This window comes from Triplophysa dalaica, chromosome 4, assembly GCF_015846415.1.
Source record: "Triplophysa dalaica isolate WHDGS20190420 chromosome 4, ASM1584641v1, whole genome shotgun sequence".
NCBI classification, from domain to species: Eukaryota; Metazoa; Chordata; class Actinopteri; order Cypriniformes; family Nemacheilidae; genus Triplophysa; species Triplophysa dalaica.
This window is the reverse complement of record NC_079545.1, coordinates 19,479,876-19,497,851: the sequence shown is the minus strand read 5'-3', so window position 1 is coordinate 19,497,851 and position 17,976 is coordinate 19,479,876. Positions and strand designations below refer to the sequence as shown.

At 37.6% G+C, this 17,976-nt stretch overlaps 2 protein-coding genes across 3 annotated transcripts in view; both read left to right on the top strand.

Annotated features, from left to right (window-relative positions):
- c2cd2l (c2cd2 like) overlaps positions 1–16,664 on the top strand; it is a 28,766-nt gene extending 12,102 nt beyond the window's left edge. For both annotated transcript variants that reach the window (XM_056746669.1, XM_056746668.1), the window contains exons 3-15: positions 5,959–6,054; positions 6,822–6,941; positions 7,299–7,412; positions 7,663–7,776; positions 7,937–8,039; positions 9,402–9,534; positions 10,504–10,568; positions 10,734–10,855; positions 11,356–11,527; positions 12,036–12,128; positions 12,240–12,370; positions 14,120–14,357; positions 14,710–16,664. In XM_056746669.1, the coding sequence (XP_056602647.1) occupies positions 5,959–6,054; positions 6,822–6,941; positions 7,299–7,412; positions 7,663–7,776; positions 7,937–8,039; positions 9,402–9,534; positions 10,504–10,568; positions 10,734–10,855; positions 11,356–11,527; positions 12,036–12,128; positions 12,240–12,370; positions 14,120–14,357; positions 14,710–14,963 (1,755 nt within the window). In that variant the 3' untranslated portion in view covers positions 14,964–16,664. The remainder of the gene's footprint in view (positions 1–5,958; positions 6,055–6,821; positions 6,942–7,298; positions 7,413–7,662; positions 7,777–7,936; positions 8,040–9,401; positions 9,535–10,503; positions 10,569–10,733; positions 10,856–11,355; positions 11,528–12,035; positions 12,129–12,239; positions 12,371–14,119; positions 14,358–14,709) is intronic.
- Positions 16,665–17,205: 541 nt separating this feature from the next.
- Positions 17,206–17,857, top strand: LOC130420153 (histone H2AX). The gene has a single exon (XM_056747269.1). The coding sequence runs from the start codon at positions 17,295–17,297 to the stop codon at positions 17,721–17,723; it is 429 nt and encodes a 142-aa protein (XP_056603247.1). The 5' UTR covers positions 17,206–17,294; the 3' UTR covers positions 17,724–17,857.
- Positions 17,858–17,976: the final 119 nt, after the last annotated feature.

The window sequence follows — 17,976 nt, the reverse complement described above, 5'->3', positions numbered from 1 at the left end:
AACGGAAGAAATAAGGTTTCTATTGATATATGGTTTATTAGGATAGGACAATATCTGGCTGAACAACAACTATTTACAAAGCTCAAATCTGAGGGTGCAAGTTGTGTGAAGTTGTTAATCTGAGGCCCTTTAGCAGGCCATCCACTCACAAAAATTAGGTTTTTATACATTTCTAGTAGGAAATTTATAAAATATCTTAATTGAACATCATCTTTACTTAATAGCCTAATGATTTTTGGCAAACCATGTATTTTTGCTGATTACTAAAAATGTTCCCGTGATACTTAAGACTGGTTTTGTTGTCCAGGGTCACATATTTGAATTAAATCTTGAATCAACGTTTATTGTACCAAAAGCACTGGTAAGTGTAAGGTTAACAGACACTCCACAATTTTGTTTTTATCTACAAATATCAAACAGCAGTTCTGAAATGTTCTGAAGTGTTCGTCTATGGTCATGATCAGACAACTTTAATGCACACTGACCGTATCAGTGTCTGCATAGCAGTTATGTGGGTTTTGTCACTAAGGTCGAACATGCTTTCTGATTTGATCTTTGTAAGACATATGTCGAAAATGCAGAATGACATTGCCTGAAATGAGTGCGATGATGTGGTTTCAAAGGCTGAATTGTTTTTCGTGAGTTAGGGCGTGTGCAGTTTTTCATTACAACTACTTATTTCACCTGAAGAAACTGTTTACCTCAGACAGAATTTCCTCAGTCCTGTTATTGGATGTGCAGTTTTTGCATAAGCCAAGATAAGTATTGACGGTGGGAATGCAGGAGGGGATGAGTAACGATAAATCAAAGCCTCAACACTGTTTAGTGTTGTGAGGATCAATGAAATAGAAAGTTTTTTACCAACACTTGTGCAGTTGTTTCAATACAACAGTAGGAACTACTGCTGTCAAGTATTAGAAAAAGCACCATAAAATTCTTCCATGCTACTCATGTGTTATATTCCAAGTTTTCTAAAGACATATGATAGCCTAGTATAGGGGTCTTCAGGTACTTTTCTTTGAGGGCCAGATTCCAAAAGTATAAATAGGATGCTGGCTAGTTTTTTGTGGTAGTCAATCTGGGCCAAGAACTGTTTAGTCACAGGCATTCTTCCAAATATCTCTCTCTGTGTTCATCAGAACAAAGAAACGTATTTGGATTTGAAACAACTCAAGGGTGAATGATGAACTCTCCCTTTATCAAAAGTCACCCAAAAACAAGTGTTCTATCATTTAAGCACCCTCATGTTGATATTTTGAGTTATGTTTAAGTGGTTTTGTGTTCAATACAAGTCGACGGAGTCTACTTTTTGACAATGGAGTTGTTTTGCTACTAAAGTTCCTTAAAATATCTTCTTTTGTGTTATGCAGAAGAAAGATGCATGAATGTAAAATGACATGAGGGTGAGTAAATAATGATATTATTTTAATGCCTTTTTTATTTTGGAATTGAAATTAGGTCTATGGTCACTGCAAAAAAATTTGACTTTGAGAAATGTATCCTTAACGTTTGAAACAGGATGAGAGTGATTGAATAATTAAAGAATTAAGAAACTTTTTTTTACTGGCTCTGTTCCTTTAAATAGAGCACAAATGTCCTTCTTTTGGCCCTGTGCTGATACTCTCTGCTGTGCGTGCTGTTCCAGTGCAGGTGTTTGTAGTGGCTAATAACCAGTGTAATAACCAGTGTCTGATGTTTGAATCTCGACGTGATGCTGTGAAAAAACAGAGATGATCATGCAAATGTGTGATGTAAATGACAAGGTTTTTTCTCTGTATGCAAAGTACATCTATTCTGGTGATTCATTGCTGAAGAGAGAATTAGAAAGACATGTTAAAAAACCTATTAACCTAGATCAGTGGTTCTCAAACTTTTCAGATCAAGTACCACCTTTAATAAAAAACATGTGTCCTTTTTGTCATATACAAAATGCATGTGTATTTTAATTTCCTCATCTTGAATAGAAAATATATGTATAGAATGATGCTTTTCTGATGTCCGTACTCAAAACTATAAGATAAGGCTACTATTCAGAAGAATTTGATATTTTCAGCTGATGAATGGTATAAAGCAAATTAAAACCCAATGTCCAGTGATTGTCTGTAAAAATGCACAAATGCTAACAAACACATTGTCATGTGCCTGTGTATCTGTATAATGAGTGTATGAGACTGAGATAGAGGAGCCACATATGCCACTACAGTAGGGGATTTGTGTTCTCTCTTCCTCTCCAAGAACTCAGGGGCTGAGCCAGTAAAAACTAACCAGTCAACATGTCCTGTCATCCCTCTGACTGAGGTACAGAGACAGAAACCGACGTCTTCTCATATTAAAGCTTTGACGTTAACTTCTACTCTGTATAATGTCAACATTTGTGTTCCTTGATTAATTGAACTTGACTTTCCCACATGTATGACTTTAACACAAGGGATCTTTGCAACCCCGACCCTTTGAGGTAAAAAGGGCTGGGTATACTTGGCTTTCCGTGTCCGTCTTGCGCACAAAGGTGTCTGCACAGTTTATCGCGGATAAACACGGATAGACTAGTTCAACACATGCGCAGTACATAATAGAGCGCATGCGCTGTTGTACGCGTTTTTTCCGCACGTGGGCAGGGTGTGTGGACGACCGCGGTACCTCCTGATGACCAAAATAACGTCATGCAGGCGCCATACGGATTCGGACGGCGGGACTATACTCGCCCCTTAAGGGTGTGTTATGCTTTTGCTCGAATTGGGGGAGGAGGGTGGCTGTGGGACCCACCCTATAAGGCAATAATAGTAAGTTGTAAAAAATCGAGTTAAGGTGTCTTTCAGATATTAAAAAAATATTAAAATGACTTATCTGAATTCTGTGCAGACAAGATACTGTAAATATTGTGTGATTAAGTATATTATGCCTATTAATCCAAATTTCTAGTTATGTCTATTTGTCCCCAATATGTTTTTTGGGGCCCTGGATAAAAAAATTCAGTTGTTTACAAACATTTTAATGATCAATGTTTCATAACAATGTATTCAGCACAAACTGTGCAACAACCATACGTGACCAGCATGTAGGAGTCACTGAAATATTGCCAGAGAATGCAAACTTAAGTCTTTTGAGAACTGGATCTTGTTGAGTATCCAGTTTCCATTGGTTTCATGATTCAGAGTATAAATTTGTTTTTGTAACATGTTTCAGAAAGATGTTCACAGAGTTATGGACACCTGAAAGCGCACTCTGTCTGTTTTCTTTATTTAACCAAAACACAAACTTTTGCTGTTATTGAGTGTAGACAAAGAAAAATAGACCCTCTACATTTTAAAATGATGTCTTACGCTTAAATGAATGACCATTAGGGATGGAGTATTTTAAATTGTTTCTGCTTTAATTAGGGAAATGTCTGTCAAACCATATATGCGTGTGTTTTTTCAAGGCATTTCATACTTTGTTCAACTGAAAGTATGTCTTTATATGCGTCTTTGAACAAATACTTGCTGCTCAAGGAAGTATGAAATTCTTACAACCTGTCTTGGTGGTTTTACAACTTTTACATTCCAATGTGGTTTGTATGTTTGACATATTCCCTCAGCGCTTCATGAATGAAAAGCTAGACAATGCATGATTATATTTCCCTGGCATAACAACCTGTTAACTGTCAGAGCCCTTTTTGAGCTTACACAAGAAAACGCATGTTGGAACTAAAATGGTGGTGACTCATGAATTCTTTGGAATACAGACTTAAGGTTGGCCTTGTTTGAAAAAAGAAAAGTAGCTGATTATTGCTAAAAAAATCACACACACACACAAAACATTAATTCTAATTATGTTGTTAGGTTTATTGTAAAAAAATAAATAAAAAAGTTTATGTTTTTCTTTGTTGAAAAAATACATAAAAAAAGATGGGTCGCAAAAGTTTAACAAACAATCTAAGCACCCTCAAGAATCAATAACTCTACCTACATAATTTATTTAAAAAAAAACAACGAAATCTGTATTCTAGAGTCTTAGACCTTTCCAGTTTCCATAGTTTGTCATGATTCGATTGGAAATTACATGCACAATATTGATGCAAACTAAGGTGTCCCATATACGGAACGGGTGACAGTTATCAGGCTACAGTGATAGTTCAACCAAAATTGTGTCATCATTTACTCACCCTCTTGTTATTTCAAAACTATATGACTTCCTTCCTTCCGCAGAACACAAAATAAGACACACAAAACCAATGCAAGTAAATGCTGGTTAACACATTTTTCAAAATGCCTTATTTGGTGTTCTGAAAGAAAGTCATACAGGTGTAAAATGACAAGACAGATGAGTTAATGATGACAGAAATTTCATTTCTTGTTTATTTTTGAGGATGAGCCAGATTAATCCAGTTTCGACATAGAGTCTCTCTTGTGCATCGGTGTGGACATTTTCATTTTAAACAATCTCTTAATGTGACAGGTCCTCTATGACTTTAGACAGAGGATCAGTCATGTCAACATAATTATTTAAAATGCCCGTATCGGGTCTCACAACACGTTAAATGATTTATGCAGAAGGCCATGGCTGTAAGTTGTCCTATTACATGAATGTCAGCAGCGTAAGTCAATGTCGTCCACACATTGTTGTGGTTATGCTGCGTTATTTGCATTACCACACTGCTCTCTGCCAGTCATGCTTGGCTGGGGTTCTTTCCTACTGCAACATCCTTTTACTGACAGCGTGGCCAATGGGTTGTTTGCACATGACGTTATGGCACTGCGTGAAGTGCACACGGAGGGGAGCAAGGGAGTGTTTATTAGTGTTTAAGCTAGTGTTTATTACAAGAAAGGTTTGACATAAATTTGGTCTTGTTCAGGTCGTAAAAAAACAAAAGTACACTACTTTAAGTTTGTGATAGTGAATTGCTATAGAGAAAAGAACTTGCTGCCCTCCAGCCGTGCCTTGTGTGGCATCAAAACCATTTGATTGCAAACAACCAATCAGAGGCCATTGCTCTTATCACAATGTTTTGATTTGAAGAAGTTGATATTCGTTAAACTTTCTGGAGTCCTGTTATACTTGGCATAGGTGTTTGGTCCTAGCTACATTTGCATTGAGCTACATTTGCAAACGTTGAAAGTCTGCCATGAATAGGTACATTGGCAGTTTGTTGTCATGGAAGTCTGCCATATTCGCCTGGACAGAATGATGTCATATCCTAACTGTGGGATTTGCTGACCAATGCATTTGGCTGAAGCTATTGCTGAGCATGTCGGTGTGTAACACCTACTTAACCATGCTTTTGGAACCTGTTTGTCCCCAGACGATACTGACAGAATTGTATTTATGGACGTTTGGGTTGCTTTAATAATAAAGAAAAAAGATGTTCTCTAAACGCAAAATGTTATCTGTTAGGCTGTGTATAATGTTGGGCCATTAGTAATTATTATTAACTGCACATAAAAACAGTATACGACTATGGTATGTTCCTATTTAGATAGTTAAGTGCACCAAATGAGACCATATCAACCCAGTTTGCATTGATCTTTATAACAATGTACATAATAACCGATCGTTGATTTTACTCTTACCGGAGGTAATGACAGAGAACCCCGTTTTCTTTTCAAGAACTCTTCTGGATTGATGCTTGTTTTGTATTTCAACACCCACACTTACTGCTTAGTGATTTATGCAGTTTTGTCATTAAAACGCTCCTTTTTTCTCTCCTGCAGTTGCACTTTACATGATTAAAAGAGATGCATTGCAGGGAAAGTTAAGTAGATGATATTGCAGACCGTGTTTCTTTGCCTATTTATCACTTTTCTAGCTTGGATTGTTTTCTAAGGATGCACCACCATCTACCTGCTCAGTATAAACATGGAAAATAAATATTTAGCCCAGAAGACAAATCTGAACCGTGTAGCGTGAAGGCAGCTAACGTTCTTTTATCTGACTGCAATTTATATGCAGATAAACTAACTGAGAGTCTATATGTCTTCCCAGAGCTCGATTCAAATCACCTTTGATGACAACCTTCAACTCCCAACATCAGCATCCATTGACCACGTGACTTGTACAAACCAGTCAACACACAGCATGGTAAGCAGTTAAAGGGATCTACTGGAGTATTCAGACATCTCCCTTACCTACATGTTTGTAAAAAAAACGGACCAGACATGCGATTGTGCTACAAACATGTTTAGAAATTTTTGTGTGTTCTATGTGTTTGTATGAGTTTTCGTATATCTAAAACCTTAACCTTTAGTAAATCAGGACCAATGTGTCTATCCTTGGATCAGTTCTTGCAAGTTGTGTCTAATATATGTTTTATCCCAATGAATAGCTGCAGACACTACATTACAAATTTTTATTTAATCAGCCTTTCTACATATATTGTGGTCAATACCAGTCCAGTGCCTGTTGAATTTCAACAAATCAAACCTCAGAACTGACATAATGTCATCCAACAGCAATGTGAAAGACTGAGGGTAATCACATAAAATATGATTTTTAACTGCTCCTAAATACGTGTACAAATGTTACCGTTGTAATGCTTAAAAGTTAATATATACTTTTGCACTATTAGAGGTCTTAAAACAATACAGTAAACAATACTTTTCTGTTTTCTGAAATTTAGGAGAAATATTGTTAGTAATTCACAGAATGAAACAAAAATTATCAAAGCCATACATATAAATAGTAAATTCAGAAAAACTGACAAAAGTTTTGAAATAGTCTCTTAATAATTGCACAGCTGTATATGATAGCAAAGCATTCTTTGTGGTTATTACCATAAATACATTTAACTTCAAGATACCATATTTTGTCTCCCATCGACTCACTCTTTTTATTTCAATCCATGCCAGGTCCTACAGTGCAATTGTTCGCTTGACACCATAACGTTCCCAGTGACTGTCACTCAGCAGTCACCTGCAAACGTTTCCATGGATACTTACCAGATCACGATGGAGCCCATGGTGGCTCAGGTAAAATACAAATGAAATTGATTTGCATTGGCGGGTTTGCATCATACTGCATAGCTGCACACTCCACTTTCATTAGTCTGACGTCCTCTCTGGGGCTCTCAATGTGCCAGTATTTTTCCATCTCAATAGCTTCATGTAGATTGTGAGGTTTAGTGGCTATGAATATTGCATGCGATACTCATCTCAACCAAATGACGGCACTTGATGTGCAGTGTCACAGTTTAATGTTTAATCTCCGGCCAGTAAAAAATGAAGCAGCCGCCGATGATTATATTGCATCTACAAATGGAGCATTTGAAATGGCCTGTGAAAATTGAGTGTCCCGTGTGATAATATGGTCTGTCTGGGCTGATGTAGCTGCAGGTCTGTCTTGAGGAAGTCGAGGAAGAGGGTCTCCTTGTGTCCTGGACTTTTTCCAAGCAGCCTCAGCTTTCTATAACCGTGACGCCACGCCAAAGAGTCCAGAAAGAGGTGAGAATCATCATTTGCGTAGAAAACAATGTTTCCCTATGAATCTTTCATCATAACTACAACAACAGGTAAAATTGAGACATGTACACTTTATTTCATATGAATCTTGCAACAGTTAATGATTTGTTAAAGGTACATCTAATTTAATAATACAAAACATAAATTGAATTTAATAAATTGAAGTAATGATCTTTAAGAAGCTCTGTTTGTGTGTTCAGTCTTACTTTTGGTTTGTCTTTTTCTTCTTAAGGGCTCTGACAGAACGGTGGACAGAGATATGATTGCCGCGTTGGTGGAGGACACACTGTACACTACACACCCTGCGATGATCCTCAACCTTAGAGCCTGTGTATCAAGTCCAGCGGTAAAAATACCAATTCGATTGCTATATCACACAATAGGTGTTATGCTGAACATAGTAACTGTATATTTTGCTTTGATTACATTACTTGTGTTGTGATGTGATGTGACATGACGTTCCTCATCAGAAAAGTGTGATTAAACATTCACACTTCTATTTATAGTTTCCCAGGGAGAAGCAGCTCGGTGGTCTGAACTCTCCGTCTCCAAACTCGCTTGTAAAAAGGATCATGGTACATCAACTCAGAGCAACCAATGTCAAGAAAGGTATAAAAGCTGCCATAGTTACAGATTGGTCTCATGTTTGACAATACAAACACATTTATTTACCATTAGACTTGAATTCAGTGAATTCCATGAGACAATGATAATTGATTTGCACAGTATTACCGTTGACGGGGCAAAATACGGTGAATTATTCTACATGTTAGCATGATTGTTTATTCATCAATAAGTAGGGAGGGCCGATACCAAGCTCATGTACTCGTTCCCATACTCGTAAAAAGCACCGATTCCAAAGACCGAAACCTCATGTGACATAACTGACAGAAATTTGTTGTGAAATTTGCTTTGAAAGTTTGTGAAAAGCACATAAAATTCTATTTAAATAAATATATTTTCAAAATGTGTTTGAAGTGGAGATGTTTGTAACTATGAAGCTATTCTATTTTTACTAGTCTCGGTATACATGCATCGGTATCGGCGAGAACCAGAATTTTAGATTTTCAGATACCAAAATTTTGGTACTCGTACTATGTCTTTAAAAAAGAATTTTAGATTTTCAGATACCAAAATTTTGGTACTCGTACTATGTCTTTAAAAATGGGTGCATCCCCATCAATAACATTTCTAAAAAAAAATGTAAAGTATTGATAAAATATCTACATGGCACTCATTGCATATGAAATTGTTGCTGTCTGACTATTAAGTTCAACATAATATTCTATATTGCTGGTAAAACTATTAGTTACGGTCCTTGATTCGAATTTGCCAACATCAGGGAATTTCTTTTTCCTGCAGAAGGAAGACTTCAGGTGATTTTACTTCATGAAAGTTGCATTGATGCCTATTTTTCGTCATTAATATTTGTATTGTGTGGTAACTGTTTTATAAAAGCAACAGGGTACAGTCAGATTTGCTGTCCAATTGTGATGTGAGAACTGCTAAAGTCACATTGCTATTTACTAATCAGGAATCATTTTAAGCTTGCTCACTATTATATATTACTATTATACTATTATATACATCTATTTTCTATAAGATATAGAAATATTTAGTATATTTAGAGATTATATACATATATATACATACACACATTTGTGATGTAAAATTTTACATGTAATATTGATTAAATATGTGCTTTCGCAAGAAATATGGAGTGTATTCAATAGCCACCAAAAGTGCCCACTGTTAAATAGAAATGTTGTAGTTAAATTGCCATGCATACAATCCTTTAAAAAAACAAATTTCTGTACTTAAAAAGTTAGAAAACCCCTAAACTGAACCCGTACATCATGGTTTCTCAGAAATAACCTTCATAATTTTAGAAATTTATGAAAACATATTGTGATATCTTTTCTGTTTTAATGCAGGTTGTTCTATCTAATGTTTTACTTAACTCTGTCCCAGGATGTCAGACTCATGCTGGAGAGCTTTGTTGTGTTCTGAGTCTGGACACTTCCTCCATTGAACAGAGAACAGGCTTCCTTACTCCTTCCTCTAGTACTGGAGCAGTCCTAAACTGGACTGATGATATTACACTGTAAGCACACAAGTATTAAAAATACACTACATAAACTTTGCCTTCTGATAGTCTTCCAGATTTCCATTCAAAGGTCATCTTCCCCACTCAAAGATAGCCTATTCATCAAATGGCTGTCCTTTGGTTGTTAATGAAGGTGTGAAGCTGTATGCAGCTCCACCATCGGCTTTGTGAATATACTGTATGCAGCCAACTCCCAAGGATACAAAGAGCCATTTAGCACATTTAATTACAGCCATTCCCAACACATCACTATTTCCTGTGTTGCCAATTAGCAGATTGCTCAATTTATTTCTCATAGCCGACTTACAGACTGCTGTTTTATAAGGCTGCGGGGATCTCCCATGCTGATGTAATGTAGTCATTTCATAACCTAATATCTAATCTCAACTCAATGAATCCAGTTAATATTCAGAAGTACCACTAATAAAAACGTTTAGTTTAGTGTGTGTAGGGTTGTGTATCGTTTGAATTTTATCGATTCTGATTTTGATTCCGACTCTGCTTATTGATTTCCGATCCTTATCGATTCCCAGTTTCAATTCCACAGTTGAAGTAAAACATTTAGATATAAACCTGTATGGTCATTTAGCCTGCTTATTGACTGGTTTTGTCTATGCATACACATAACAACCATGTTTTGTGTGATTTATTACAATTTGTATTACCATAGCTTAACTACATCATGTTTAAACTGTAGTTAATATAATGAAACAATGGTCAATTTGTGGCTCCTGTGCTTTATCACAAGTTAACACATGCACATTTCTGAAAATATGGACATAGGAATTGATAAGAGGAATTGAAATTTTAGTTTTCCAGTTAACCCTATTCCTATCGATTCGGATCCAATTTCTAGCCTTTCGATTCGGATTCTCTATCGATTCAGGTTTTCAATACCCAACCCTTAAGTGTGTCCAAAGTGTGAATTGTGTATATTGTCATGATGTTCTTGTATTTCTCTATTAGGGAATTAGCACCAGACACCAAAGAACTCAAAGTGAGGCTTGTGGAGAAAAACAGCAAGGGAGAGCGTGAGTTATATATCAGTGTCTATCTTTTCATACTACATAGATAGCAGAGGCAATTTTTTATATTAAAGGAATCCGTGATGTACTATTATACTGTCTTTTTAATGCCATTATATAGTTTTATTTGTTTATTTTGGAAATAATAGGGGTTCTTCTTCTTTTTGACAGAGTTTTTGCCTGGTCATGCTTCCTTACCACTGGATCTCTCAAAAAAAATACCCAACGGACAACACAAGCTGTCTATTACTCCAGGTCACGGTTTAGCTCCAACTGCTGTGGTAACATTAGAGGTGAGCGATATCTTTCTTACATCAATGTTTGATTGAGGAAGGAATGCAAATAGTGAATGATTTCCATGCAAATTTTCAGTCGGTTGCAAGCTCAGTTTAATTATGTTACTTTGATTTAAAGACTCCCAAGAACGTCTGCGTTAACTTAAGAACACACCGATAAGTCCCTGTTCTAAATGTCAATGTGAATTATTTAATAGAAAACATATCTTATTACGGTGATCTGTCCTGTGCACTGGACAATCACCTTGTCTCTGATTATCTCGATAACTGAATTATTTCTTAATTTAACCTGGTATATAAATCACACAGGACTTGTAAGAAACATGATCTTGAAGGTACAACTGAATGGTAGATAAAAAAAGAAGAATATTTTTTTGTAATCAAACATGTAATGCCTGGTCAGAATTATTATGTGGGGAGGTGCTAAACCTAAAAGTATACAGTACATCTGTTTTCTGTCTTTTTAAAATGATCATCATATTTTTCTGCCTGTGTAGCTGTTATGTGTGGAGTTGAGTGATTTGCGATTTAGTCAGAACGCCACTCCTCTGCGTTCCTCTGTCACACCATCAAAGAAGGTGGATGTGGACCGCACCATCATGCCCGATGGCACAATTGTCACCACTGTGACCACCATCCAATCACGGCTAAAAGTTGACCGCAAACTAGGTACAGACAGTCTTGTGCAAGAAAATTGAGAACGCATGATGTTTCCGTACTAAAGTGATAGTTCACCCAAAACAAAAAAATTCTGTCATAATTTACTTACCTTCCAAATCAGTATAAACATCTTTGTTCTGATAAACACAGAGAAAGATATTTGGATGCTTATAACCAAACAGTTATTGGATCCCATTCGCTACCATAGTAGGAAAGATGACTTAATCATTTTTTGTTCTATTGAACAAAAAAGACGATATTTGAAGAATGTAGGGCAGCAAACATTTCTTGGGCACGTTTAACTACTATTGTTATTCTTTCTACTATGGTAGTCAATGGTTGTCAAGAACTGTTTGGTTACAACCATTCTTCCAAATATCTTTCTCTGTTTTCAACCAAACAAATAAATGTATACAGGTTTGGAACAACAAGAGAGTGTGTAATTTATGATAGAATTTACCACTATATTGACATTATGGTTTTACTCTGGCCTACTCTTTTTCTTCTGTAACTGCAGGAGACTCTCCGTCTCGGTCTCCATCAAAGGTGGAGGTGACAGAAAAGGCTCCCACCGTGCTGACTAACTCCAGTGCCTGTCCCACCCCAAGCAGTGAGCTCTTGCCTTGAGATTGTATACATTTCACACATTTTATTATTTTGGTGCTCAAATTATGGCAAGGTTTCTGATCCTGTTGTGTCTGTGTGTGCTGTTTCTAAGCAGAAGGCAGACTCCCCAATGGGCTGGATGCCGTAGCAGAAACAGCCATTCGGCAACTAACCGAGTCGGCCAGCAAGGTTCCCAAGAAGACGCCTACTAAACGCAGCACTCTCATCATATCCGGGGTATCAAAGGTCAGAGACCAAGCATCATCTATACAGACGTTTTCAAATCATTGTCATAAAAACATCTTTTTAACAATGATGTAAGCATCAAGGGAAATTATCATGAGAACAGAGCTTCCCTCGGGTAATTAGTTTGTTAAGTCTTACCTGGTGCTTGGTGATATACCGGTTCATACCAAATACCGGTGTGTATTTTTGTTATGATATGAATTTTTTACATACCGAATTGTGGGTGTATGTCGCTTAAACAAGGTGCGGAAACGCGGTGCAGGGCGACACTGTTTTAGCTGGTTCCCTTTTCACGGTTGCACTACATTTCAGTTCCATCTAAACATGTGCTAAATGGAGGCATTCGGATGTTTGAGTGCGTCTCGCGCATGAGCGGTACATTAAGCCGTGTGTCCACATGGGCGTTTACGCCTCCGGCCGGCTTGTTTTTCAATTGTTTCAATGGTTTTGCCAGGCTTTTTAAAAAAGCCACCAGTTGACTTTTTTTCGCTCAGCGCTGGTGCTATGCGTTTTTCCCACAATCAGTGCTGGCGTTCGACCGGGCGCCCATAGTTGGAAAATGCTCAACTTTGGGCAGAACGCTGTGCCTTCATCGGGCGTTTTCAGCCAAGCTTCTGCCGTTTTCAACCACGTAAATGCTCCTCGGTGGACATAGCCCCTTACATATTTCTTTCCCATCGCAATGGAAGCATGCACCTCGCGGCTGAACAGCAGCACAAAATGGCAATTGCAAGTTCGCATTACGTTATATTAAATATACTTTTTAACAATAAAACATTTTCAAAAAACAATCGTGTTCACCTCATATTTGCTCAATATAAGCATATAATATGATGTGTCTTCAGGTTTAATTGTTTTTCTTTATGTTATGATGAGAAATAAGGACCAGTAAGGAGGATTGACTTCCTCTCACATATCTAATTTAGTCCTTTGTTTTATGATTAAAAAAGATGATTTCAGGAAATCATGAAGCCGTTTTGACTGTAAATCACTACAGACATCACATGCATGTTTTAATGGTACAATTGTTACTATTCTATTTTCAACTATTCAACTATTATTTTTCGGGTGGAAGCTCCTAACTCTTGAAGTTGGGTGCACCAGTGCTTCGAAGGAAAAAAGTTTATTTCGAGACCTGTTCTCTATTTATTTGCTTAAATATTATGTATCCATCTTTGCTTGCTATTCAGTTGTTAAACAAGTCTAAACTTTGCAGTTATTATAGGGGATACTGTCACCATGACAGTATAAAAGGGCATTTTAAGTCAATCAACAGCACTATTTCCTCTCTCAATCAATAGAAAATGTGTTAAAAAAATACCGCCATGTACCGGGAAACAAGTATAAATCAGGGGTCTTACCTAACTTACGCGTTCCATTCCCATGCTATGAATCTACAATATTTGTTACAAAACTTTATATTTTACTTATATTAACTTTGTTGTAATGTTCTAATTTATGAAGTGTTTTTAAATATAAACGTTATTAAATGCTCATCCGTCTTGTATATCATGTAGACGTCTCGCATCTAATAAATCATGAGAAAGTACTGATAGTTGCTTGTTTGCAGTATCAAATTCTCTACCTAAGCCATTAGGGTTCACAGAAAGGCTAACAACAAGCTGCCTTGAAATCATACTGCCAACTTCAGTAAAAGCCTAAAATGTTTCTCTGTGTGGTCTGTCTCAATTGTGCCTCCGGGACATGTACATAAGGAACATAACGTAAAAACGAATTTACTTCCCACAGGTACCCATTACAGAGGATGACTCAGCGGTATCAGTGGGCTATGCTGCAGCCATGGACGCGGCCCTACAGAGGGCGCAGTCTCCCAGCGGAAACCCAAACAACCACGGAGCTGGCCCGCATCAGGAGGCAGAAGAAACCACACCGTCTGATGCGTCAGAACGGCCCTCTGTGGATGATGCAGAGTCAGAGACGGGGTCAACCGGAGCGCTTGAGACACGCAGCCTCAAAGACCACAAAGGTCTAGCAGGTTTTATATATAAAAATTACAACTGCACATTTGCCAGACACTTATATCCAGAGTATGTGCTTTCCATGAAAGGATGGTTCACCCAAAAATGTTTTTTTCCAGTGCTCTTCCTCATGTCATTCCAAACCTGTATGACTTTCTTCTGCAAAACACAAAAGAAGATATTTTGAAGAATGTTGGTTACCAAACAGAGTCAACCTCCACAAAACCACTTCTCAGACGACATTTCTCGAAATATCTTCTTTTGTGCCACAGAAGAGCCATCTAAAGGTTTTTAATGACACGAGGGTGAATAAATTATGACCGAATTGTTTTATTGAATACCATGTATGTTGTGTTTCAGTGGGATTCCTCCGTAGTGGCACCAAGTTACTGTTCCGCAGAAAGCACAGGGAGAAAGACCCCAGTTTAAGTCAGTCCCACGAAGATGTGTCCAACCTGGGCAATGACTCATCCACAGCATCTTGTTCCTCCACCAGCCGTAAGAAGTCTGGAAGCTTCTCTCGTCGCCTCATCAAACGCTTTTCGTTTCGCTCATCCAAGACAAAGGGCAAATCTGCCACAGCCAATGGAGGAACCAACACAACAGACAAATAATGGAGAAACAAAAAAATACTGAAAGGGCAAAAGAGATGGTGCAGGCACCAGTCAAATTAAAGTGAAATTGGAGTTATTTATGTTATGCTTATACTTATTCTCCACTCTCCATTCAGTCTAGAATGAAAGCATACTTCAGACCACATTGTCCCAAGACAAATGTGCTTTATTGTTTCTATGCCTGGAACGACATCCCCCATCTATGCTTTTCCGGATGGAAAACTCCGCAAAATGTGAACATTGAAAAGGTTTGGCAATTCATGATTGTCGGGCTGACTGATATGATAAAAGGCTGCTTTTTGGATGAATTAAGGACGAACAAACCCGAGAAACCTAAAATGGACGGGGGTGTCATGCGGTTATTGAGCACAAGGGGGCGATAGAGATCAAGGACTATTGATGCCCTCATCCCTGTTGCTAGCTGTTTTTTTTCTTATTTATTTCGTTTTATCAGTTGCACTTTGGATCATAATCGGATTGTTTACAACGCCAGGGGGAACGGTTTCGTAGTTTTTATCATGTTTGTGTATCGTTTACTGTTATCGGCACTGACTTATTTCTCCGGAGAACGTTAGTTGTGTTGCGAGTGTCTTTTACAGACATGCTGTGAGCTTTGTTCTCGTTTCGCTTTTGCAGTTGAAGACGAGATATGTTTTCAAGTAGAAGTAAGTTTGACTTGAATTGTGGTTTATAGCTGGAATACATTACAAGACTTTTAAAATCAGAACAGATTTTTTTAAGCTAGACACCAACACTTACAGACTTTTTGAAAGTTTTCGACAGAAACACACTTAACTGATCAAAATCTTCAGACTGGCACAGACTTTCTGCAACAAGTCCAGAATGAAAATCTGGGACAAACTGAGCAAATGTCTTGAAGTGTATTTTAGCCTTTAACGTTAATATGTTTATAAAGACGTTTCTATATGTTTAACACAAAATGAAACGGTTGTAAGTATAGGCATATCTCATTAAATTGTATTTTAGTTGTAACATAGAACCCTTACGACAAAAAGGAAACATTACAAGAACACTACATGTGTGTATATTTAAAAAAGAATCGAACAAATATTGTAAATCTACAAGTTCTTGAAGCACGTCAGGCCTGCAGTGGAAAGTGCTAATTTCAGGGTCCACGTGAAAACAAACCTCAGGGGACATTTTAAAAGGTTAAAAAATCACCTTATTTTTTCAGATCGGGGTTACTGAGCTAAATAAGCGTTTTCCCAATAATATAACGTTAAGGTACCACATTAAAATGGTTTTCATTTTGTTGCAATAAACTGATCAGTAGGAATTCGCGAATCAGCGTGTGCTCACTTTAAAATAGGAAATGATTATTGTATTCTTCGTAATGCCACAGATGGGATTTATTATAATATCGAGCTGGATATTTTAGTTTTTGTTAAGGATTGCTACATTAAGGAAACTTACCTCCCCTTTCCCTTAGAATGTTGTTTTATCAAACTTTTAAGTAATACGAGCTCTGGAAAAAAGGTTTTCAAGTTACCCCAGTTTAACTACTGCAGTCTGTGTACCCCCTGGAGTATAAAGCCTCAATAATAATACAATACTACCATAATGTTATGATAAAGAGAATAAGCTTTAATGACGACTGTAGACCTTCCAAGCAAATCAGAGCTTTGTATTATTGTGGTTTATTTGATGTTTAATTTATTCTGAATAAATTTTGAAAATCCATTCTTCTCTCTTTTTTTATTCCAAAGCAGTCGAACACTTTTGTATTTGCACGATATCGTAAAATGTTTTGTTTGCTGGTATTTTTACTGTTTCATCAACAAGTAGCCATGAAGATGTGGAATAAAACTTAATATCTCTATTCAAAATGTTTCAAAACATGCTTTTAAAAAGAAAAGTAATAGAAAATGTGTATATGGAGTGTATTTACTAGTCTAGAACTAATTCATCTTTTTTTCTGCGGTATTCACTTCCGCAAAAATGTGACTTAAAATTAAGAGGGAATGTGTGCAATTGGTTTGAATTTGCCGCCCAAGTTTGATCGGCATAATAAAGCACCAATGATCAATCAGATTGACTCTACGACACAATCGACTCACGCGCATTTTGAACCGCTCTGATTGGTGCGTTTTTGCGCTGTTTATGCACAGCAAAGTTTAAGCCAATAGAAAGTCACATCCGTTCTAGGTTTGGATCTAAAACCCAATCAGGTCCGTGTCTCGCAACTTCAACCAATCGAAACTGTGGGCGGGTCTATACAACCCTGGTGCGGTCAGTCCTTAAATACTGCAGCAACTCCACACCGAATCTCACATTTTTCTTCAACAAAACGCGAAGAGAAACTTGAGCGTCATGACTGGAAGAGGAAAAACTGGAGGAAAAGCCCGCGCCAAGGCAAAGACTCGCAGCTCTCGCGCCGGTCTGCAGTTCCCCGTTGGACGTGTTCATCGTCTTCTGAGAAAAGGCAACTATGCTGAGAGGGTAGGAGCTGGTGCTCCTGTCTACCTGGCCGCTGTTCTTGAGTATCTCACCGCTGAGATCCTCGAGTTGGCGGGAAACGCCGCAAGAGACAACAAGAAGAGTCGTATTATCCCTCGTCATCTTCAGCTGGCTGTCCGAAACGATGAAGAGTTGAACAAACTGCTCGGCGGAGTGACCATCGCTCAGGGTGGTGTTCTGCCCAACATCCAGGCCGTTCTCCTGCCCAAGAAGACCGGCCAAGTTGCACCCAGTTCTGGTAAATCTGGCAAGAAAGGCTCATCCCAGTCACAGGAGTATTGAGAGTAATGCTGTGACGAACTGATTCAACCAAAAAGGCCCTTTTAAGGGCCACCCAGCTCATCTGAAAAGATCAAATTTCCACTTTAACTAATAAATTATGTCTTGCTTTTTACACAATAAATGTTTTTTTTATATTTCTTTGTTCTTTCTTCAAAAGTTGATTCCAAGCTATATTGAAATATACAGCTGCACGGCACGCACGACGTGTTGTGACTCTTACCTTATTTAGTAATTTGACAAACATACCATAGTG